Source organism: Cervus canadensis, chromosome 12, assembly GCF_019320065.1.
Source record: "Cervus canadensis isolate Bull #8, Minnesota chromosome 12, ASM1932006v1, whole genome shotgun sequence".
NCBI lineage: Eukaryota > Metazoa > Chordata > Mammalia > Artiodactyla > Cervidae > Cervus > Cervus canadensis.
Genome location: NC_057397.1, coordinates 25,702,241 through 25,727,184, shown reverse-complemented (window position 1 = coordinate 25,727,184; position 24,944 = coordinate 25,702,241). Strand labels below are relative to the sequence as shown.

The window sequence follows — 24,944 nt, the reverse complement described above, 5'->3', positions numbered from 1 at the left end:
ACAGGCCTTGAGATTGGAGAGGAGGGCTCTTTCATGGCCCTGATGAGAACAAGCACTTGACTCGGCTACACTCCTCCCCTCCCCAACATTCAGCGCTGACAGTTTAGAAATCTGGCCCCTTTTGTTCACAAGTTCTTATACTCAGGATAGCGAAGCCCAGCGGGGTGCCGACCACCTGCAGCAAAAAGCTCTCAGATGCTCTTGCATAAGCTAAAGGCAAACCTCCATCAAGTGGCTTATTTATAGTCTGAAGACTTATATCCCACCTACTGGCCCCGGGTTTTACTCAGAAGAGAAAACCCCCTTTATGCTCATCTCCCACCACAGCGCTGTCGGGACACGTGCCACGCCAGCCCTTCCAAGGTCGCCACAGGTCAGCAGTAACCGGTGACGTTTGAAGGAGCCCAATCACCAGCGTATCCATCAAATCAATTACTGTCTGGTGTGTAGGGACGAGGAGCAGCTGAACACCTCCAGAAAGCAGCGAGCGGTGAGTGGAAAAGCGCCTGCTCCCCGAGAGCAGACTTGTCTGCTTCATTATAAAGTCAACATGGCAGTGTCCTTGTTTCCACAACTGTGACAGCAGGAAGGTCAAGTCCCCTAGTAAGATCCATCTTCCCTTCATTTCATGCCTAGAGGGACTGGGGGCTGGTATGAGATGCCATTCTGGAAAGGGCAGCTCCTTAGGACCTTTGGGAACTTGCCCAGAGCCAGATGACTGTAGCCATTCAGCATGTCACTGGAGTGCATGGGAGGGCCAGTGAAGCCTGGATCCATCCCACTAAACAATAGCAAGTCTTACAGTAAATAGATGGGCTTCCCAGGTGGTTCAGGGGTTAAGAATCCACCTGCAATGCAGGAGACACAGGTTTGATCCCTGGGTCAGGAAGAACCCCTGGAGAACGAAACAACAATGCACTCCAGTATTCTTGCCTGGAGAATCCCTTGGACAGAGGAGCCTGGTGGGCTACAGTCCATGGGGTCGCAAAGAGTCAGACACGACTGAAGTACTTGAGCAGGCGCACTTGCACACTAAGTAGCTAATTACAGTAGGAAGTGGTACCAATAATTGTCTCCATGTATTGGATGCTAGTGATATGTCAAGGACTCTGCCAAGTGCTTTACCTGTATTATCACTAATTCCCCCAGCAACCACAGGGGACAGGTAGGGTTATTGCCAGTTCCCATTTGAGAAAGCTGAAGTCTTAAAGGGGCTTCCCTGGTGGCTCAGATGGTAAAGAATCTGCCTGCAATGCCGGAGACCTGGGTTTGATCCCTGGGTTGGCAAGATCCCCTGGAGCAGGGAATAGCAATCCATTCCAGTATTCTTGCCTGGAGAACTCCATGGGCACAGGAGCCTGGTGGGCTAGTGATATAGTATTATACACTATAATGTAATTGACTAGGAGCTAACTTAAGGCTCTTGCGTGAGAAGTCAGATTGACCTGGGCAGAGCCATACTGAGCCATGCTAGAGCCCAAGGGACAAAGAAAAATCAATAATTCCTATCCTGCCTCCTTTATAAAGTTTTGACATTTCGTTCATGAAGAGTTTTTGTTTGCATGAATTTTGATCCTAAAATATATTTTTTGACAGTATTATTTACATGGATTAATGAGTGCTTTGGTGCCCCTCCAATTTTGTGCTCAGGCAAATACCCCAGCCCCTCACCCTGATCCGAGCCCTGGGGCTGAGGTCTTGGCTCAGGCTCCCAGGTCTTAAGCCAGATGGTTGTGCTTCATCGCAGATGTTTGGTCCCTGGTTCTGTATGTTGGGGAAGGAGAGCCCACAGGATTCACTGCCTACTTATAATAACTCTCTGTACTTGAAAGTAGTAATCAAGCTGTTCATCAGCTGCCTTTTCTCTCTACTAAATTACCCTAACGTGGCTCTTCCTTGCAATGTGTCAGCCTCCTTAAAGAACCAAGTTTTCAACTCATTTTCAACCTGGACACTGATTTTTGAGCTTTTAGTTGTAAACAATACAAGGACAAAAGAATATCCAGTGTAATTTTATGTATTTTGACTTGCAATGCATTTCTGATTGTTTTCCCTCCCCCATTAAAGTACTTGGGGGCCAGCTTGTCTACATAGCACCAATGGATGCTACTGTAATCTATGAAAATGAAAGTGTTAGTTGCTAAGCTGTGTTCAATTCTTTGCAACCCCATGGACCGTAGCCTGCCAGGCACCTCTGTCCATGTATTTTTCTAGGCAAAAATACTGGAGTGGGTTGCCATTCCCTTCTCCAGGGGGTCTTCCCACACAGGGATCAAACTCTGGGTCTCCTGCATTGAGGGCAGACTCTTTACCACCTGAGTCACCAGTGTGGCCAACTATAGTCTGTGGCAAGGCTTTTATTACCTGAACCACCCTGCTCCCAATGCTTTTCTGATATCCTGAGACTATAATAAGCATAAATAGCATACTAGACTATAATAAGCATAGTAAAAGGACAGGTGACTTCTCAGAGCCTCCCAGCCACACCTGAGCTACTGTGCAGGACTCTGGAGCAGGGTGTCTTGGAGTCTCAACTGTACTGTTTGTACTTTTCAGTTGGAGGGAAGTTAGTCATGGCATCAAGTTCTGCCACCCTTAGAACATCTTGTGGGCCAGTATCCTACATATCTGCTTGATTCGGGTTCTTTCTTAAGAAAGAACTGCAATTTATTGACTGTGCTTGCTTGCGTACTAAGTCACTTCAGTTGTGTCCAACTCTGTGCAACACTATGAACTGTAGCCCACCAGGCTCCTCCATCCATGGGGACTCTCCAGGCAAGAATACTGGAGCGGGTTGCCATGCCCTCCTCCAGGGGCTCGTCCCAACGCAAGGATCAAACCCACATCTCCTGTGTCTCCTGCATTGGCAGGCAGGTTCTTTATCACTAGACCTGGGGACTCCCGCATTGCAGGCAGATTCTTTGCCATCAGAGACACCAGGGAAGCCTATTTATTGACTACCAACTAACGTTAGTCTATAAGCATGGTCACCTCAGGTGAGAAACTGAGGTTAATAAGAGTTTAATCAACTTGCTCAGGATCATAGGGCTCGTTGGAAGGGGGCTGGGATTTGAAGCTGGCCATCTGGCTTCCAAGTCTGTGCATTTAATCGTTATCTTATTCTGCCTCTTGGACCCTATCAACTGCAGCAATTGGGGTTAATCCTTGCAACAGCTCCACATGCCAGATAATATCCCCATTTCTGCTCTTTGGGACCCCATGGTAGCCCACCAGGCTCCTCTGTCCATGAGATTCTCTAGGCAAGAATACTGGAGTGGGTAGCCGTTTCCTTCTCCAGAGGATCTTCTCAACCTAGGGATGGAACCCAGGTCTCTTGCATTGCAGGTGGGTTCTTTACCATCTGAACCACCAGGGAAGCCCCAAAATAGCTTCACTAAATTTAACTCTTTTTTTTAACTGAGAAAAATCCAGAAAAAAACAGACATGGTTCCTCACTGCTCATATCCTCCCCTCCATGGGAATGGCATTCCTGGGCACATCAGACTGCGTGGCCCCAGGCAAGTATGCAACTCAGAGAGAAACAAGATGGAGATTTCTTTTTTATCGCCCCTTAAGGGAAAAGCTGTGAATTCTTGCCAATGCTGATATGAGTTTAGGTGAGAAAGATCAAAAGGCTCATTGAGCAAGAGTGGCCCCTGAGACTTCTGTTACACACTGAGCCCATGAGCTGAAATGTACACTCTGCTGACCCTGGAAGTCCCGGCTTCCTCCCATGAATTAGTAGGTAGTGCAACCTAGTGCATCGTGTCTGACTCTTTGCGACCCCATGGACTGTAACCCGCCAGGCTCCTCTGTCCATGGGATTCTCCAGGCAAGAATACTGGAGTGGGTTGCCATTTCCTTCTCCAGGGGATCTTCCTGACCCAGGGGTGGAACCCACATCTCTTGTGTCTCTTGGATAGGCAGGCAAATTCTTTACCACTGTGCCACCTGGAAATCCCAAATGAGTAGGTAGGGCTGATTTAATCTGGCTCATTTCCATTCAGCCCAGCTGCCTCAGAAAAGACAGAAGTCTAGAAGTTCCTGCCAAGACCCCATTTCTGCAGGAGGCTGGTGGATGTGATGGGAGCCCAGAAACTCCTGGGCCTCTGTGTACATACTCAGTTCTGCACGTGCCCCTGGAGGACAGCACTCCCCATCACTCACCAGTCTGTGCTCTCGCTCAGGCTGTCCAGGGTCTAGATGAATGAGATTTACATAGTTTTAATAAATATTAATAACAGTTTTAATCTCAGTAAACCTTTCATATGAGACGTTCAAATAGCTTTCCAGTTGTCTCAGGCTCCCCAAGAGAGTCAAGCAATCATTTTGCAAAGCTACACCAACTCTTCAGGCCTCCAGGGCTCTGTTAGGCTAGGTCTGTGTGATGGGGAACATGTCTGGGGAGAAAGCTGACAAGTGCTGAGGACAGCAAGGGGCAGATAGACTCATCAGCCCACTTCCTCCTTCAAATATCATGCTATCATGCTCTTGTCTCTGGTTTCAATTTATTTACCATCTGTGCTATATTATATTTATTTGTTTATCTTGTTTCATTGCCAAGTGATGTCCAACTCTTTGCAACCCCATGGACTGTAGCTTCTCTGTCCATGGGATTTCCCAGGCAAGCATACTGGAGTGGGTTGCCATTTCCTCCTCCAGGGGATCTTCCTGACCCAGGGATCGAACCTGAGTCTCTTGCATTGGCAGATGGATTCTTTACCACTGAATACTATAAACCCATTATAGTATTCATGTTAATACTTGTAGTATTACTGAGTGCTTACTATGTACCATGCATTGAGCTGTGTACCTTAAGTGCATTATTTCATTCAGTCTTCTCAGCTACATTATTAAATAACCTTGCTTATCATCCCCATCTTCCAGGTGAGAAAACAGTCAGAAAAGAAAGAGGTTACTTGTCCTGCCCAGGTCATATAACCAGTAAATCACATGACAGTATCCTTGTTCAGACTGAGGTTTGTTTGCTTCTGATCATCTTTGGCTATCAGTGGGATAGCCTTAACCTTTCACCTTCTTGTTAAAGCCAAAATGGTTTGGAACAAACAGTATTCTACAATTAAATTTTAAAAAAAACTGCCTCTAGCCTGGATGGGAGGGAAGTGATAATGGATACATTATCCATTGTGAAACTATCACAACATTGTTAATCAGCTATACTCCAGTATGAAATAAAAAGTTAAAAATAAAGCTGCTTCAAGTAGATCCAGCCTTCAGTGGAGGAAGAGAGGAGGGGTGGAAGTAAGAGTGTATATGTGTGTACGTGTGTGTGTGAGAGAGAGAGAGAGAGAGAGAGATTACTTCAGAGAGCCTACTGAATCAGAAGCCTATAAAGTGAATTTTAAACTCCCTCTCCATCCATAGGATCAGGCTGAATGAGCTTCACATTCATGTACCATTAGAGATGGAAGGTGTTTCAGAGATTACCTAGTTCACGCTCTTCATCTTACACCTAAGGAAACTGAGGAGCAGAGACATGAAGTAACTTGTTCAAGGTTATCATAATCATAAAGATTTGAATGATTCCCTTGGAGACGTGTTTCTTCTTGCTTCTTAACACCACATTTGGAGATATTTACAGAGCCAGAGACTAACAGAAGACAAGATACTGTATGATGATGTGTCTCTTCGTGTGTAAATCATCACTGACTGGTGTTCTGTGTATCACCTGTCTTAGCAGACGGAAATTCTCAAACATGTATGACAACTAAGCACCTATGAAGTCAGCATGATCATTCTCCAGAGTCACCAGATTTTACTGTTTCAAAATCCAAAATGTTCGTGTGTCCTTTCCAAGAGGACAGCTGTTCCTGCTAGTTAAACTAGGGCTCCCGCCCTCTGTGGATGGCTTATGTCTCAGAAGGAATTCTCCCGCAGTAGGAAGGGGTCAGCCACTCATGTGTTTGCATCATTACCGGACAGTGGCTGCCCAAAGGACTGTTTGCTGGGGGGGACCTTGTATTTTCGTCATGGCCTCAGTGACTTAGCACACACTCTAGCACCAAGTCTGCACTCATCAAATGTTTGTCGAGTGAATGATGTATGGGTGAATGTGAAGACCTGGAAATCTTTAATTGGAAGATAAGTGCTTTACAATGTTGCATCGGTTTCTGACATACAACAACACGAATCAGCCATGAGTATACATATGTCTGCTCCCTTTTAAGCCTCCCTCCCGCCCCCACCCACCTCCCACCCCACTGGGTTGTTGCAGACATCCGGCTGGGTTCCCTGTGTTACACAGCAGCTTCCCGCTAGCTGTCATTACACGTGGTCGTGTAATAGATGTCAATCCCAACTTCCCAATTTGTCCCACCCTCGCCTTCCGCTGCTGTGTCCACAAGTCCATTCTCTATGTCTTCATCTCTAATCTTGCCCTGCAAATAGGTTCATCAATTTAAAAGAAAAAAAAAATGGACCAAATACATTAACAGATCCTTCACAATAAAATATATACAGATGGCAAGTTAGCGTATGAAAATAAAAAAGACCTGGACATCTTTCTCATCAGTAGAACACTGTAATGAGATGCTCATCCTTAATGCTTATGGGATAACGGAGCAGAGACATAGCAGGACATCCTGGGCTGGGGTGCAGATCTGAACAGTCTATATATAGACTGATAGTATTAAAGCATTCAAATACCTTTTCAGGGTTTGTTGTTGTTGTTTAATCACTCACTCGTGTCTGACTCGGCAACTCTGTGGACTGCAGAATGCCAGGTTTCCCTGTCCTTCCCCATCTAGATTGCCCTATTCCAATTTTTCAACCAGAAAACAGTCAGTGGGATCGTTAAGGTGTCCTACGCTAATCATTATCTTTAGGGTGAGTCCTAGTCATATGAGGCACTAAACAGCACCCTAGAAATTTCTTTTCATTATATTTGGATGAGGGGCTCTTTGGTATATTTTGAAAGTTAAACCTGTGTTTCCCCAAGTACCATAATTTCAGTATGATACCGCTGTGAGAGCTCAAGTCACAGGTGAAGTTTTGGAGATTAATTCATACATTCTTTCTAATTCAACATTTATTGCCTATTGGACTATGTGCCCAAGAGATAAACATGAAAAAGGTGTAGTCTGTTGCCCTCAAGGAAACTGCAGTCTTGGGAGGAGGAGTAAGAAAGAACACACATGTAAGCATGCAATTACAATAAAGCCAAGATAAGAGAACTCGCTCTCAAGTCAACCCCCATCTGTATCTCACTAGTTGTGTGACACTGAGAGTTGCTTAACTTCACAAAACCCTGCATCATCAACTGTAAAATTGGGATCCTAGGAATACCATCATGAAAAGTTCCCGGGTGGATTAAATGAGATTATATGTGTTCAAAAATATCAGCTATAATAACAGTGGTCTTTAAACTCCTGTTGTAAATACTTGAGTGGAAATATGTGAGCAGAGGAATACACCTCACTGAAACAGGGTTGGGATGGACGTTGATGAAGACTACCTTCCTGAAGAACGCTAGAGATAGGTATGAAGCAGTGGGCAGGTTATGTCCAAGTTGATTGGACTTGGCACACTAAATAGTTGATCCCTCCTTTAAGTCTCTGGTGGAGTGAGTCCAGAGGCTTGGAGACATGTCAAAACCACAATTATTAGTATTTAAGGCAAAGCTTACACTTCCAACCAGCTGGACTGGAGACCATGAAAAAGGGCAGAGAGTGAAGCAGAGATGCAGAAGATGAACTGTAGAGGGCTTTATTTTACTTTGAAGACTTGCAGGTCATTGAAGAATTTTAATGAGAGGAATGACATAGCAGAATTTGGGGAGGGTTACTCTGACGATTGTAAAGACTAGAATGGCTCAGAGGAGACTGGACCAGAGGCAAGGAGCCTGTCAGAAGGCTGTCTGAGTGATGCAGGTGAGAAATGAGAACTTACACTAGGGCAGTAGCCATGGGGGCCAAGAGAACAAGAGACTCGAGCCGGTTTTAAACAGAAAGGAGCAGGACTCAGCAAGTAATGAAATGTGAGGAGCAATGGCAGGGGGTGGTCCAGGGAGACACTCAGATTTCTGGCTCAAGAGACTGGATGGATGGAAGAGCGGGACAGATGATGCACTCAGTTTGGGACGTGTTGAGTTTGTAGTTCTTTATGGGACTTTCAGGAGAAATGCTCAAAGGCATTTGGATGGAAAGGTGTGGCATGCAGAAAAAATGTCAGACATTAAACTCACGGACAGGGTCCAAGGAATTATTTCATGTGTTGAAAATACTTGATTTAAGGCCATCTAATGAGTCCACTTTTGTTGTTGTTAAAGATGAGAACATGAAAGACAGACTATATGGACCTTCCAGGGGTGGCGTGGAGCAGCGTGGGGAGGAGGACGGGGAAAAAAAAAAAGAATATATGGATTTTCTAAAAGACCAGATTCCAGTTTTATGAAAATCTATGACCCCTTTGATGAATATAATAACTTCTGAGGTCTCTACAATTCTAACTTGTGTTCTAAAACATTGCTGTGGATCTGTAATCACCTTTTGATGGCAGTGAAAGACCCGTGGCCTTGAAATTTTCTTTGTGGATGAAGATAATGAGTGCATGCATGCCTGCTAAGTAGCTTCAGTCATGTCTGACTCTGTGCAACCCTGTGGACTATAGCCCGACAGGCTCTGCTGTCTGTGGGATTCTCCAGGCAAGAATACTGGAATGGGTTGCCATGCCCTCTTCCAGGGGATCTTCCCAACCCATGGATCGAACCCACATATGTTAATGTCTCCTGCATCAGCAAGCAGGTTCTTTACCACTGGCGCCATCTGGGAAGCCTGGATGTAGAGAATATATATGTTTAAACAAGAGCCCATTATCCATAAAGGCTTATAGCCCCAAACATGCAGTGACAATGCTTATGAAACAGAAGAACCAAATAAAGACACTATCTACATTTACCTACTCTGATCCCAATTGGCTGCGAACAGCAGAAGAATCTTCCTGCCGTAGTGATCACGGTTTTCCAACACTCCAGGGAACCCATCGATGAGAGCCCTCTTAATGCCAGGATCATCGGCCTTGAAGTTTTTGAACATGTCCAGGTTTAGCTGGCGGTACTGGAAGTACTGGGCCAGGAGTCTGAAGGCATCTGCTTGGTGAAACTTCCTGGCTCGGAGAAACCTCAGAATGAAGGCATCATCTGTGCGTAAGAATCCGATGTCAGGCCTGGTGATGATCATGTCTCTGACTTGCTGGATATCCTGGTGTAAAACGTCTGGGTTTTCGTTCAGTTCCAGGCGCGCTTTCTCTATAGTCTCTGGGCTGAGTCCAGCCTGTAAATGGGTCATCTTGGTCAAATCTCCTTTTGAAGTACTTAATTTCTGATGTTTGGGAAGAAGAGAGACTGGTCCCATTCACGTGACGGTCTGCTGAAATCGTGGCCCATTCAACAGTCTTTCTACCACCAAGCTGCCACTGAAACAGACAAGCAGAGGCTCTTCTTTCTGTTTCTGGAAAATGTTTGGACATTCAGATTCTATGTGGTGGTGGCCAGCCAGAAGAGAAGCCAAACCAAGGCCATTGCTTACTGCAAAACAAATACACACAAGAGAGACAAATCGATGATACAAAGAAGGTCTGGGCAAATGACCTGGAACTCTGAAAAGCAGTATATTATGCTGTAGAGTTGATTGGAAGAATAAAGGGTATATATTATTTAAAATAGGGTCTTTGGCATAATTTTGTTATTGACACCTTCAGTGTGTAATGGGGCTTCCCTGATAGTTTAGTTGGTAAAGAATCCATCTGCAGTGCAAGAGACCCCGGTTCAATTCCTGGGTTGGGAAGATCTGCTGGAGAAGGGATAGGCTACTCACACCAAGTGTTCTTGGGCTTTCCTTATGGCTCAGCTGGTAAAGAACCCTCCTGCAATGTGGGAGACCTGGGTTTGATGCCTGCATTGGGAGAAGGGAAAGGCTACCACTCCAGTATTCTGGCCTGGAGAATTCCATGGCCTGTGTAGTCCATGGGATCACAAAGAGTTGGACTTGACTGAGCGACTTTCACTTTCACTTTTCAGCATGTCATATGCAAGTCTTTGCAATACATTTAGGAAGTTTTTAGTGATACCAACTAATTAACAGTCTACAGTCAGACTAGGAGTAGCTTGCTTTTTTAATGAGTTACCCAAGAAAAGAGAAAAATCCTCCTCTGTTGCAGCCTGTTTTATGGGGCCATTCACAGGCATTCAATCAGAGACATTAGGGCCTCCATTAGCTTCTTTTCCCAGTTTCTTTCACAGAAATACCCCCTTTTTTAAAGGGAGCCATTTGCAGCTTAACAGTGAAAAGGGGCTTTTAAAAGTCACCCTATTGTAACCCCACGGTACCTAATTACTCAAACTGAACTAAATGGACTGGAGCAGGGAGAGAAGGACAGGCTTATGGCTGGAAGCTTGACCGTCAATAGTCAAATTCAACAGCAATGAGAGAGAGGCTCATGTGAGGACATTTACCAGCAGTTTCACTCCTCTGCTGAAGACAGAAGGTCTTGGAGCTCCTAGTTGTCTTCTTTCCTTGCCCAGTATCCATATGGACTTCAAAGTCATTTTTTGGTATAACTTTTCTGTTGTCCTAAGATATTACTTTACTTATGATAATGATTAAGTCTTTTGTTTCATTTTTCCCTTGGTGAAATGTCTTTGTTTTTAATTTATTTTCTATTGAAGTATAGTTAAATTACAATGTTGTGTTAATTACTGTTATACAGCAAAGTCACTCAGTTATTCTTTTTCACATTCTTTTCCATTATGGTTTATCACAGGATATTGAATATAGTTTCCTGTGCTATCCAGTAGGACCTTGGTTTTATTTTTTTCCATTCTATATATACCAGTTTGCATCTGCTAATCCCAAACTCCCAATCCAGCCCTCTCCCACCCTCTTCTCCCTTGGCAACCACCAATCTGTTCTCTATGTCTGACTCTATTTCTATTTCACAGATAGGGTCATTTGTGTCATATTTTAGATTCCACATCTAAGTGATATCATATGGTATTTCTGTTTCTGACCTGCAATCCCAGTCCTAGGCATATAACCAGACAAAACTATAATTCAAAAAGATACATGTTCACAGCAGCACTTTTCACAGTAGCCAAGACAAGGAAACAATCTAAATGCCCATTGACAAATGAATGGATAAAGAAGACATGGTACATATACACCAATGCGAAATGAATGGATAAAAAAGATGTGGTACATATACACAATTGAATACTACTCAGTCATAAAAAAAAAAGAACCGTGAACTTCCAGATGTTCAAGCTGGATTTCAAAAAGTCAGAAGAACCAGAGATCAAATAGCCAACATCTGCTGGATCATTGAAAAAGCAAGAGAGTTCCAGAAAAACATCTACTTTTGCTTCATTTACACCAAAGATTTTGACTGTGTGGATCACAACAAACTGTGGAAAATTCTTAAAGAGAAGGGATACCATACCACCTGACCTGCCTCCTGAGAAGTCTGTATGCAGGTCAAGAAGCAACAGTTAGAACAGGACATGGAACAGCAAACTGGTTCCAAATCAGGAAAGGAGTACCTCAAGGCTGTATATTGTCACCCTGCTTATTTAACTTACATGCAGAGTACATCATGTGAAATGCCAAGTTGGATGAAGCACAAGCTGGAATCAAGATTGCTAGGAGAAATATCAATAACCTCAGATAAGCAGATGACACCACCCTTATGGCAGAAAGTGAAGAGGAACTAAGGAGCCTCTTATGAAAGTGAGAGAGGAGAGTGAAAAAGTTGGCTTAAAACAACATTCAGAAAACTCAGATCATGGCATCCGGTCCCATCACTTCATGGCAAATAGATGGGGAAACAACAGAAACAGTGAGAGACCTTATTTTGGGGGGCTCCAAAATCACTGCAGATGGTGACTGCAACAGTGAAATTAAAAGATGCTTGCTCCTTGGAAGAAAAGCTATGACCAACTTAGACAGCATATTAAAAAGAAACATTATTTTGCCAACAAAGGTCCGTCTAGTCAAAGCTATGGTTTTTCTAGTAGTCACGTATGGATGTGAGAGTTGGACCATAAAGACAGCCGAGTGCCGAAGAATTGATGCTTTTGAACCGTGGTGTTGGAGAAGACTCTTGAGAGTCCCTTGGACTGCAAGGAGATTCAACCAGTCCATCCTAAAGGAAATCAGTCCTGAATATTCATTGGAAGGACTGATGCTGAAGTTGAAACTCCAATACTTTGGCTACCTGATGCAAAGAACTGACTCATTTGAAAAGACCCTGATGCTGGGAAAGATTGAAGCTGGGAGGAGAAGGGGACGACAGAGGATGAGATGGTTGGATGGCATCACTGACACGATGGACATGAGTTAGAGTAGGTTCCAGGAGCTGGTGATGGACAGGGAGGCCTGGCGTGCTGTGATTCATGGGGTCGCAAAGAGTCAGACATGACAGAGCAACTGAACTGAACTGATAAGAAAGAATGAAATTAATGCTATTGGTAGCAACATGGATGCAACTAGAGATTAGCATTCTTAATGATTGTTTTAAGCACCTTGGGTTTTTCTATCTAAATGGTATACAGACAAATGCTCACATTATTTACATCTTTCTCATTTTAAATATGTTTAAGCTCTCTCGGACATCAGTTTGGTCTAACCTAGAAGTACCAAAAATCAGAAGACATATTAGGTGTAAAATAACTTGGAGGCGTGTATTTTTTTTCCCTTAGCTTTCCTAGATCAAACAGTATTTGCAATAAGAGGCAGAACATTTACTTACAACATAATTATTAACACTTTATCATACAAAATAATTTTAAAGATAAAATGATTCTTTCAACTTAATTTAGGACTAGCTGTAATTTCTATAGGGAGATAATCACTTCACACATTTCTGCTTTATATTGCCTTTTTTTTTAATATTGCCTTTTTGATAGATGAAAATGGGTTCAGGTAATTAGCATTCATTCTCAAGAATGAATGTAGAATAGTAAAGGTTTTATTTATAAAATGTTGGCTTTGCAAAGTAATTTGTAAAAAGTAGCATTTACCTCTGAATGTGAGAAAATAAGTATAACAAAGTCCTTATTCTCACTGATTCCAAAGAACTGAAGATAGTAAAGGAATATAGTGCTCTATGAACTAGTCCCAGGATTGGAAGAATGTTTAAAATCCATCTAGTTCAATGTCCATCTGATGTTAAAATTCCCTCTTTAACAACCTCACCACACTCTTTTGAAAATTTCCCTTGTTTGATGTCTCCCTCTTCAAATTCTTCCCTGGACTTCCCTGGTGGCTGAGACGGTAAAGCGTCTGCCTGCAATGTGGGAGACCCAGGTTCAGTCCCTGGGTCAGGAAGATCTCCTGAAGAAGGAAATGGCAACCCACTCCAGTATTCTTGCCTGGAAAATCCCGTGGATGGAGGAGCCTGGTAGGCTACAGTCCATGGGGTCACAAAGAGTGGGACACAACTGAGCGACTTCACTTCTTCAAATTCACTTTGCTACCCACTGTGTGCTCCCCTGGAGGCTCAGATAGTAAAGAGTCCACCTGCAATGCAGGAGACCTGGGTTTGATCCTTGGGTTGGGAAGATCCCCTGGAGGAGGAAATGGCAACCCACTACAGTCTTCTTTCCTGGAAAATCCCCATGGACAGAGATCCTGGCAGGCTCCAATCCGTGGAGTTGCACAGAGTTGGACATGACTGAGCGACTAAGTACACAGCACACCCACTGCAATCTATCTTGATTCTCACCAACCAGTGACTGAGATGATCATATAGTTTATTATCCAAATTTAGACACCAGGAGGCGCTAATAACAATAACACTGGGACAACAAGCACAACTGGGGACAGTGCTGAGCAAACCCGGATGATCCCTCTAGTAGTGCATGACTTTTCTGTCGCTACTACCAGTGGACAAATTTCAGCACCCATTTATGTATGGGTGACCCCATTAGGATTTGATGTTGATGACTTCTTAAAACTATTCCCAGTCTTTTCTGTAATTCCATGTACCCTATTTTTCTCCCAACCTCTGTCCACTCCTGCTCCATCTTCTTATGTGCTCACCACTTCTATGTGCTATTTTCCAGGGTCCAACCATGATTTGACCACCTACATATGGGTGACTTCAATCCATTGCTCTCTCTTGATGCTTAGGTGTACTTATATATCCAGCTGCTTACTGAACACCCCCACTCAGATGTCCCCTAGACACCACACACTCAATATGTTCAAAACTGAACTCATCATCGCTCCTCATCCTGAATCTGCTCCTCCACCTCCCCCTCTTACTGACTGACATCATCTGTGTCATTTCCCATGCTAGAAGCCTGGGAGTCAACTATTATTCCATCCTCTCCCTCACTGTCCACATTCAGGCAATCACTTCCATAATATTTCTCAGATCTTCCCAATTCTTTCCACCCATTTTCATGGTCTTTGTTTAGACCACGTCACCACTCATCTGTTTAGTCCTGCAATATTCTCTCTATGGTATCCTTACTGCCAACCTTGACTTTCCCCTTGTCCATTCTTTGTATTAAAATTGAAATCTTCTCACGTGGCTCCTTTTTTAAAATTAATTTTTACTGAAGCACAGTTGCTTTACAAAGTTGTGTTACTTTTCTGCTGTATAGCAAAGTCAATCAGCTCTATGTATTCATATATCCCCCCCTTTTTGGATTTCCTTCTCATTTGGGTCACTCCAGAGCACTGAGCAGGGTTCCCTGAGCTGCATGGTCGGTTCTCATGAGCGATCTATTTCATGCATAGTATCAGTGGTGTACATATGTTAATCTCAATCCCCCAGTTCATCCCAGCACCCCATGTCACTCCTTGATCAACATCAGTCAATAGCTTCCAGATCTTCTGGGATGAAATATAAAACCCTGGGACGTGGACCTGAGACTGGTTTCCGAGATTCTGGTCCCCAGATTCACCATCCAGCCATGCTGCCACACCAAGACACTTGTGGTCTCTTCTCTCGCCCCCGGGCCTTGGAAAAAGATGCTCCCTCTGTCTAGAACGACCACTGACTGACTCCTCTTACCCTTAAGGAGTCATCACTGAAGAAGTCACCACCCAGGAACTCTCTCTCACTTTCAGAGGTCATGTGACCTCACCCTGACCAAAATGACATTTTATTGCCAGTTTCCCCTCTCCCACCAGACTCTGAACTCCTCACTCAGAGCCTCCTTAATTACCTGATCTTCCTCATTTGTGTTTCCCCAGCACAGTATCTGACACAGAGGGTTTGTGCCATGCGCAGAGACACTTCATTGCGTTCACTGCCTGTCCTCAGTGCCTGGGACGGTGCCTGCACTAAGTAGGCGCTGTATGTATACATCCATATAGAACAAATGAATACAGTACTCCCAATGTTGTTTCACTGAGCCAGTAAGTGGTTTCCCCTTCTGTTTCAATACCTCTAGGACTGTTTTCCTTAAAGGTGTTACAGCTGCCTTCATTTCCCTCCTTATATACAAAGTAACTTGTTCCTAGAAGAAGTTAGCCTAGGCACATGGTGCTTCAGATCTTTGCCTCTTTGAAGCATTCTGGGTGATGTTCAGGGTTCCAACCTTGGCACAATGTGCTCAGGGTACAAGGCATAGCAAAGGCTGGTCCCTGATGGAATATTTAAAGCTGCAGGGAGCAACCTCCTTACCTTACAGCTCAGGGAACTCAACAACGTTTCCAAGATAAATTACAATGGGTTCAAGGGGAGAGTTGAAGCTGCATTTTTCACGGCCCACTTCCACACATAGTTATGCCTCCAATCTATAATCTCTGAAATAAATTTGCTTCACTCTATATCTTTATTCTGTGCTCAGCATACAGTGGGAGTTGCTGGAGAGAGTGCCCAAGCCAGGGTCACCAGTTTTCATGCTGAGGATGAAATAGACATTGTCCATTAAAGTCAAATCCTTCATTTCAGAAGTCTGAATAGACTTCTACTTAAATAACAGCTTCCATCGATAATATTTAAGGCACTAAAAATACTATGCTATACAAGAATGTTCTTCAGATATAGCATTTTTAGTTGTGATATTTTTTGTTCACACGAAGGATTTGGTTCTCATTCAATGTTTCTGAAATGGTCAAACAAGTATAAAGGATACATTGGACTTGATGTCACCTGAAGAAGTCAGAGTGGTTTCTGTCCTGGTGGTATAATAGAATTGCTTTAATTTAGTATTTATTATCACTGTGTTTGTTATGTCCCAGGCACTTGCATTCTCTAATTTTTTACATGGTAGATTATTTAATCCTTGTGTTGTGTGCTAAGTTGCTCCTGTCATGTCCAACTCTTTGCCACCCCATGGACTATAGCCCATCAGGCTCCTCTGTCCATGCAATTCTCCAGGCAAGAGTACCGGGGTGGGTTGTGTTTCCTCCTCCAGAGGATCGTCCCAACACAAGGTCCCATGGAACCCACGTCTCTTATGTCTCCTGCATTGGCAGGCGCGTTCTTTACCACTAGTACCACCTGGGAATTTACTAGCTCAGTTCTATGAGATGAGTATATTATTGTCCCCATTTTTCAAATGAGGAAATAGGTACAGAAGATGGTAAATGACCTTCCTAGAGTTACACAGTTACCAAGAAGCAGAACTGGGTTTAAGTTTATATTTCTAAAATCCCATGTTCCTTACTATAGTGCTCTTCTATCTTTATATATAGCAGAGAGGTTCTAATATTTACTGCTGCTGCTGCTGCTAAGTCATTTCAGTTGTGTCCGACTCTGTGCGACCCGATAGATGGCAACCCACCAGGCTCCCCCATCCATGGGATTCTCCAGGCAAGAACACGGGAGTGGGTTGCCATTTCCTTCTCCAATGCATGAAAGTGAAAAGTGAAAGTGAAGTCGCTCACTTTCACTTTCACGCTAAGAGTAGTGTCCAACTCTTAGCGACCCCATGGACTGCAGCCCACCAGGCTCCCCTGCACTACTTAAGCCCTATGTCACCTTTAGCTAGTTACCGTCCCTCTCAGAACCTCGCTCTCCTCTCCTGAAATTCCTTCCAGCCTTACTATTCTATAAGCTTAAATGTGCCTAAGGGGTTAATAGACAGTTTTAAGTAGCCTAGCATCCGACTTTACAAATGTGCAGTTACCATCTTGTCTTCATATTTCATTGGCAGATGGACTATTTAAAATCTAGCTCTGTGACTTTTCAAGCCATCATTGATTTTTGCTTCCTTTATGTATGTTCCTAGGGCTTGACACTGGGAATGACAAGTCAGAAGCCTTGACACTCTGTTTGAAGGACTGATACTTTGTCATGCCTAGTAGAGTCCCAGGCATGGCCTGGGTATTGAAATGTGCTTGATAACCCCAAAGGGACACTTTTAGTGGTTTCCTATGAGCCTCAGAAACTCCTCTTCCACTTCTGATTGGGTCCTAAATGATTCTTTTGTTTAGAGATTGTTCCAGATACATGAAGAGTAGCTCAGTACAGTCTCTGAGGAGCCCATGGTAGGAGTTTACTTCCATTTCTAATCCATGCTTTTTCTAACAAGCTAGAAATTCAGATAGTGGTATTTTTGTATGAGGAGAAAAGAAGAGTCTCCATAGGATGATATTTTAAATCATGGCATCCATAGATTCCAGATTTATACTGCATCTCAAATTTCCATCAGAAAAAAATACGTATCTGTATATTTCCTCATACAGAATTCAGTTTAAGAAAGTGTATTTGCCCATAAACACACTTATAAACACATACCCTAGTCTTTATGCACCAAGGAATTTAGGTGGAAAATTATTTCAGAAAGTATAATAATTCAAATAAAATCTATTTCAGTTACTTTATAATCTATTATTCTCACTTATTTCATTATCTTTAGAAACATACATTAAATATAGTGGAAACAATCAGAATAATAATAACCATGTCTTATCTACAAATATGTACATATGCATAAGTATTATTTTCAAAGCATTTTACATCACTTATCTTTTTTCATCATTACAACAATCCTGCAATAGGTGGAATAAAGATAATTCCCTGGGAGATTCTGAGAACCATTTGAAATGATGTAGGTAAAAGTGCTTTGAAAATGAAAACCTCTGGTTTACATTTACTGTAATATTCTTGTTAACACCACACGTTTAGCATGTCCAAGAAAATAAAAAGATACTGAGCTTAGAACACCTAACACCAGGCATTCAGTCAGATAATGAGCTAGTGTTAAAACTGAGGGAAAAACAAACATTTGTTGACTATTTGTTACCTGCCTTGGACTTTGATATTATGTGGGTCTAATCTCCACACCAGCCTTTAAACCTGGATTATTACTCATCAGATAAAAGGATAAATCTGAGATTTAGATAGAGTAAGTATAGATGGAAGAACAAAGACTCACACCCAAGCCTTCCTGACTTGAAGATCATGTTCTGTTCACTGTCCAACCCTGACTCAGAACAGGTGCTTTTTCTATACCAGCCTGGGTACTAATCCTCTCAGGCTCATTTGCACAATAGGCACAGACCTACACCCCATCAATCCTCAGGAAGAACGATTAAGGGATGCACAATTGGCCAAATTCGGGAGGAAACAGTATGCTGTTGTCATGATCAGAAAGATGAAATCTATAAATTCTAAATATTATTTGAAATGTGAGAACATCAATAATAATGAACAATACATCAAATATCTATTGCTTCTGGGTGTTCTAGGTAATACAACGAACAATTTTAAGTACACATAGCTTTAAATTAATACAAATGTAAAGTTAGAAACTATACCTATATTTGTTTCATGAGTTTCTGTTCTAAGAAAAAGATGAAGAATGAACCTCAGTGGTAAAACTTTCCACTTGAAGGTTTAATTAACTACCTCAGCCATCAATAAATGTGAAAGATATGTTTCAGAATTTTTAATGTATATTGAATTAGGTGAACACTTATGGCTCTTCACCGTTCTAAATTCTCACTTCTTTTTTCATGGAATATGCATTTCCCCCTAGGAATGCTAAAAGGAATTTTTACACTGAATGACATAAAAATAGATCTGGCTGATAGATCAAAACCAAAATCAAAAGTCACAGTGAGCAAAAATCTTTTTTCAAGTACGATTTTATTTGAAATCTTTCCTGAAAGATAATATGCTTCCTTACTGTCAGTGGAGCCTATATTTAAATCTCAGAGGTTGGTTGATTACAACATTCGATGGTGCTGACCAAGAAGGAGTCTTATTTTCAAATGATGAATTTCAGATTGACCATTAGGTTTCCCTAATGGCTCAGATGGTAAAGAATCTGCCTGCAATGCAGGAGACCTAGGTTCTATCCCTGAGTTGGGAAGATCCCCTGGAGAAGGGAATGGCAACCCACTCCAGTATTCTTGCTTGGAGAATGCCATGGACAGAGGAGCATGGCAGACTACAGTCCAGAGGGTCGCAAAGAGATGGACATGACTGAGAGACTCACACACACATTAGCGCTTGCAGGACGTGTCTGCATAAGTAATGGCAAAGGAACACAAGCCCTGTGAGTAATAAATTGGATACCAGTCCACTGACTCTCTATCAAACATTCACCAACTTGCAGAGAAGAGCTATCTGTCCCGGGGGCAGGCAAGTCATCTGGAAGGATAAAGGGGAGACTTTAATCATCTGAAAGTGTAGTGTGGCTAGAATTTAGCCCCTGGCTTATGGTCAACTTTCTATCACCTTTAGCTCAGTCCTACCCCAGGGCTTACCCTTGCCACATAAATACTGCTTATATAGACTCCCTTGGCTCCCTTTAAAATAGCAACGAAACACACAGTCATCTGTCCCATTTGGTCTTACTCTTAAGAAAGAATAAAAGTCAACTGGAATGAGTTCTATCAGAGGAGAGATGCTGAGAAGTAAAAGTGAAAGTTGCTCAGTTGGGCTCAACTCTTTGCGTCCGGAACTTTTTCCCACAGTAGATGCCAGAGCAGAAGAATAGACCGGGACTCAGATGAAGTGAACATGCTTGACAAAAGATGGTGTCCTGTTCTAGGACAATCTATAAAATTGTTATCCTTTTAGCTTGCCTTGGAGCAAGTAATACAAGGAGTTACAGGGAAAGACAACATGTAAGGAGGGAATGAGGTTTTACAGCCTCTTTATTGTGTTAGAAAAGTTTTTAACTGAAGTAGTAGCTGTTTGTGGTGTGTGTGCGTACTTGGTCATGTCCAGCTGTTTGCAACCCCATGGACTATAGCCCACCAGGTGCCTCTGTCCATGGGATTTCCCAGGCAAGAATACTGGAATGAGTTGCCATTTCCTTCTCCAGGGGATCTTCCTGACCCAGGGATTGAACTTGTCTCATGCTTTGCCGGTGGATTCTTTACCGCTGAGCTGCCTGGAAAGCCCACACATAAGACAAGATGCCTTTTAATTACAGAGCCTGGGATTGGCATTCCCAACTGCCACAAATCCCCTCTTATTTCCTCCAGAGCTACAAAATAGTGAATGCTGTCAAGTACACTATGTACTTGACACATACACAGTATTGGAACTTTATGTAAAATGTTTGAGCAATAACACAGACTGAATTGACATGATATAAATTTAGGGAGGGGCTTCCCTGGTGGCTCAGATGGTAAAGAATCCACCTGCAATGCAGGAGACCTGGGTTTGATCCCTGGGTTGGAAAGATCCCCTGGAGGAGGGCATGGCAACCCACTCCAGTGCTCTTGCCTGGAGAATACCCATGGATAGAGGAGCCTGGTAGGCTGCATTCCATGGGGTTGCAAAGAGTCAGACGTGACTGAGCGACTAAGCAGAGCACAGCACAATCTCAGGGAGAAGAGATGGGGAAAGGGCTCTGCGCAGTATCTGCAAAGTGGGGGTTTAGCTAAAAGAGTCCAGAAGACAAATGTGGATCATCTCAAACACATATAGGGAAATTCCTACTGGTTCAAAAGTCAGGAAGAAGAAAAGCTCATAGAAAACTAGCCTCCCACACAGACATTTTCACTTGATAATGGGTCTATAAAGGGGGAGAATAGGGTTACCTGGCCAGAGACAACATAATAAAGGGCTGTGGAAGTCAGCAGATGTAGTGAAAAGTAATAAACTTATTAGCTGAAATAATGAAAGCCTTTTTATGGAGAGGAGAGTGACCAGTTGATTCCCATATCCATGAAGTTTCAAGCCAGAGAAGATACATTTCCATTAAGCTAAGAAAAACTTGGACTGAAAATTAAGCAGTTTTCTCCAAAGAAATGTAACACTTGACGCTGATGTTACAGGCTACAGTTTTAGAGTCATTCATACTGTGGATCTTCTGAAACTTATTCCTATAAAACCTGGATAAAGTGAATAATAATGAAAAGAATCCAAAATTGGGAGAAAAATGTAATGGGGGAGAAGATCCCTGTTGGCTTGAGGGGTATTTCTAAGCTAACTGCAGGTGGCCAGATTTCATACTTTGTAGACACATTCGTCTATGTTACCTCGTCTGGGTCATTGTGTAACAGGAAAGCAGAGAATATCCAAGTCAGCATGGATCCATTTACTAAGGATGGCTCTGCTGGGGAAACATGTAAAATCATTAGTAGACTCCTCAAGGCTATGAAGGTGTCCCTTTATAAAGCTTGCAGAAATGAGCATACACCACCCATTCTGAAGAGTTCTAGATCCCCCTTTTTGGGAACCGAAGCCTCTTCCAGCTTTATATTCCATGACTCTAATAGGATATACCTCTCTGTGAACATGTCTGCAAAATGTATGATGCCACTTTACTGGAAAATATGTTTTCTGTTCACCTTTAAATCCATCATATAAATGAGAAAGTTCTGTTATTGAAAATATGAAAAAAGCAAAATAGCACTTAATAGAAAAGAAAGGAGAAGCCAGGATAGTGGCACTCCATAAAAATTAATAAACTTGATACAATATTTAGTCAAAGAAAGGCATCACTTCTGAGACAGATGCCTGTAAATCTCACTGAAGCAGCATTGTTTTGCAATTTCCCCAGCCTCAGGAAACTGTATTAGGTACAGAAAGAAGTAGCACTGAAGACACTCAATTCCTGGCCTGAGTTTCTGGTTCAAAGCAGCTGGAACTGGCAATATGTACACTTTTTAAAACTGCCTGAGTGGAAGTTCTTTGCAGCAAGATATCTTCTTTGCAAGATAAGGGAAGGGAAGGAGTTTTAAGAATCTGTTTGCTTGGGGCCTTGAGGGGTCCAGTTTACTGTGGATATTACCAGTCTAAGGACAGTACATGGATGACTAGATTTTCTTCTTCCCTAAAATCCATTTCACCAGATATTTTTGCTAGTTTTCTTGATTTTAGTTCAAAAGTGAGTCAGTTTTAGACGCAGATAGAATTAATTCACAGCAGTAGACAGCTTTTGACAAAATACTACGATTCCTCATTCAAGAAGAGTATTTGGTATAAATATTTCCTCAAAACTTCTTCCAGCAGATAGATACTTGTTTCTGAGGATTTTTTGTTTGTTTGTTTGTTTTACAATGCCTCTGATGATGAGCAAGCTGATTTAGACACGACTTGCTTCTTTTTCTTTTTAAAGAGACAGAATAAATGTATAGGGGCAATTTTTAAATCAACATTTACTGTGCTCTGCTTTAAACTTGGTTGTTATGCGTGACTGACATTATTCCCATAAGCAAATATGATCCATCTCATTTTTAATAAAGATGTTGATTTTATGAAAAGCAATTTGATTAAAAAACCCAACATTTTACTGTTCAGTAATAACTAATTAAATGAGTACCCACCAAAATATTTTTTTTATTTATGACAGGCTCAGGCATTTATTATCTGAGATTTAAAATCTCTTGTAAAAAAGAAAAATCTTTTATAAAATAGATGAACCTGGTTAAATCAAAGAGGTGCTAGGACTTGGGTTTGGACCTTCGAGATATCCAAAGACCCCAACTTCCTTTCAGCTGAGAGAGAAATCTTAGCACTCTAAAAGCAGAACCTGGTAGAACACAGTTACATAAAATGCCTTTTCAATTTTTTTCAGTCCATTTATTACCCTTTACTATTATAGGAAAATTGTGTTATCACCTGATTACTGAGAAAGCACACAAAAATCTCGCCTTCCAAATCTGACTCGGTCCTTGACTAGGATGAACAAAGCCAGACCATCTGCTCTGAATATCATTACCACTTTGGCCATTTGGGCAAAGAATCTATCTTCTCTGCTTCAAAAAGAGGTTTAAGATCAGAAAATTGAAATTAAATAAGTAGACAGGAAGAGACGTTTGGCCAAATAACACTTTCCAACAAAAGCCCTATTTGTTAGGTTATTGTCATCATCATCATCATCATTTTAATTTTCATTCTGGCCACAGAGTTAACCTTTGGGGTCTCCATTTTACAAGACATTTTAGTTAAAAAAAAAAAGAAAAAAACTTAATTCCGGAGTTTCTGCCATAAACGCTTAGGAAGAAAACCGGCATGTGGGTGAATGTGAGTCATCAGTCACCCCCACCCTGCTTCCTGGTGATTCTCCATTGGAAAACCAGAAACTCGGATTGAGTGTATACATCTATCTCACCAGAATAATACTACACCCCAGGCCATGTTAATTTCCTGAACTAAACAGTCCCTAATCTGCTGAAAGGCAGCTGGCTAACTGCTGGTGTCTGGCAAGTACCCCATCTGTCCCCCTGCCTGGAGGCTCTCTCTCCCGTCTTCACTTTCCCTTTCTCTCAAGCAGGCGTCTCTCTTTGTTTTCAGGGCTGTAGTCTACCTGAACTTTGCTTTTCATGCCTGAAAACTTGGGCTCTTTTCCTGTATCCTGCGGACCTCCGGCTTTGTCTAAGTGACAGGATACAGTTGTGTTGACGGTAGTTACGGCGCTGGTGATGGTGGAGATCATGACGGTGATGGTGGGAATGGGGGTGCTGATGGTGTAAGGAGCGCAGGCTGAGCGGGCGCCGGGAGGAGGATGGACTACGGAGGCGGTGAGAGTGGGGTGCGAGAGAGATGGTGTGCGGAGGGATTGCAGGTGGGAGCTGTCCACGCACCGAAGTGCTGAAACGCCGCAGCCATGGCATCGCAGGAGCGGGGAAAGGCGGGGAAGCGCTGCAAATACAGAAGGGAGAAAAAAGGCAACAAATACCTTCACACGGCCGCCCAGCCTTGCTTTGGTAATGTGTTTCTGCAGGTGTCCTCGGTGCTGAGCTGAGTGGGTGAGATCCCCTATTCTGGCAGGTTCGGGCTCAGATTTCTCTAGAAAGCTGTGAATGAGAGCCCCGGCTCCTAGGGGCTGTGATTTTTGGTAGGAGGCGTGTGCGCCCGAGACTCTGTCCTTCTATACGGAGCTTGGCTTTCCCCTGGGTCCTAAATGCCTCCGTACCCATGCTCTCCCCCGAGGTTCCGTCAAGACAATACGGAGAATTATTGCAATTTTATAACATGTGGGACAAAAAGTACTTACCATTAACCACCCCCACCCTCTTCCACACACAAAACCTTAAAAAAAGAACCTTTTAAACTAATGCAAACGCTGAAAGAGACTCTGTGTGTGTGTGTGTGTGTGTGTGTGTGTGTATAAATGTAACATGAAAAAGTACCACAAACCTATGGGGAAAAGGATGGATTATTTCATTAACAAATTGTGGTAGGAAAATGAACGATTTGGAAAAGGTTCAAATTAAAGTCTCATTGTACCAAATTAATTCCACCTAGATTAAAGAGCTAAATAAGAAAGTAAAATTTAAAAAAAAAAGCTGGAAGAACATAAGATATATATTTACTGATTTCAGGATAAGGAAGGCTTTCTAAGCACCAGAGGAACAGAAGTGGTCATAAAGAAAAAAGGGCAATAAGTTTGAGTGCATAAGAATACTTTTGAATGTAAAAATGTCATAACAAAGTAACTATAAATGACCACTTGGAATAAATTGCAACAAATATATGTTTCATCTATAAGATAACTCACATATCAAAACAAATACACTATCAGTCTAAGATAAAAAAGGAGGACAAACATATGACAAGGA

At 42.5% G+C, this 24,944-nt stretch overlaps 1 protein-coding gene across 1 annotated transcript in view; it reads right to left on the bottom strand.

The window, feature by feature from the left end:
* The window catches only part of CLVS1 (clavesin 1), a 156,178-nt gene extending 131,951 nt beyond the window's left edge, over positions 1–24,227 (bottom strand). The window contains exons 1-2 of the mRNA XM_043483595.1: positions 24,062–24,227; positions 8,917–9,544 (exon numbers count right to left, since the gene is read on the bottom strand). Of these exons, the coding sequence (XP_043339530.1) occupies positions 8,917–9,371 (455 nt within the window). The 5' untranslated portion in view covers positions 9,372–9,544; positions 24,062–24,227. The remainder of the gene's footprint in view (positions 1–8,916; positions 9,545–24,061) is intronic.
* Positions 24,228–24,944: the final 717 nt, after the last annotated feature.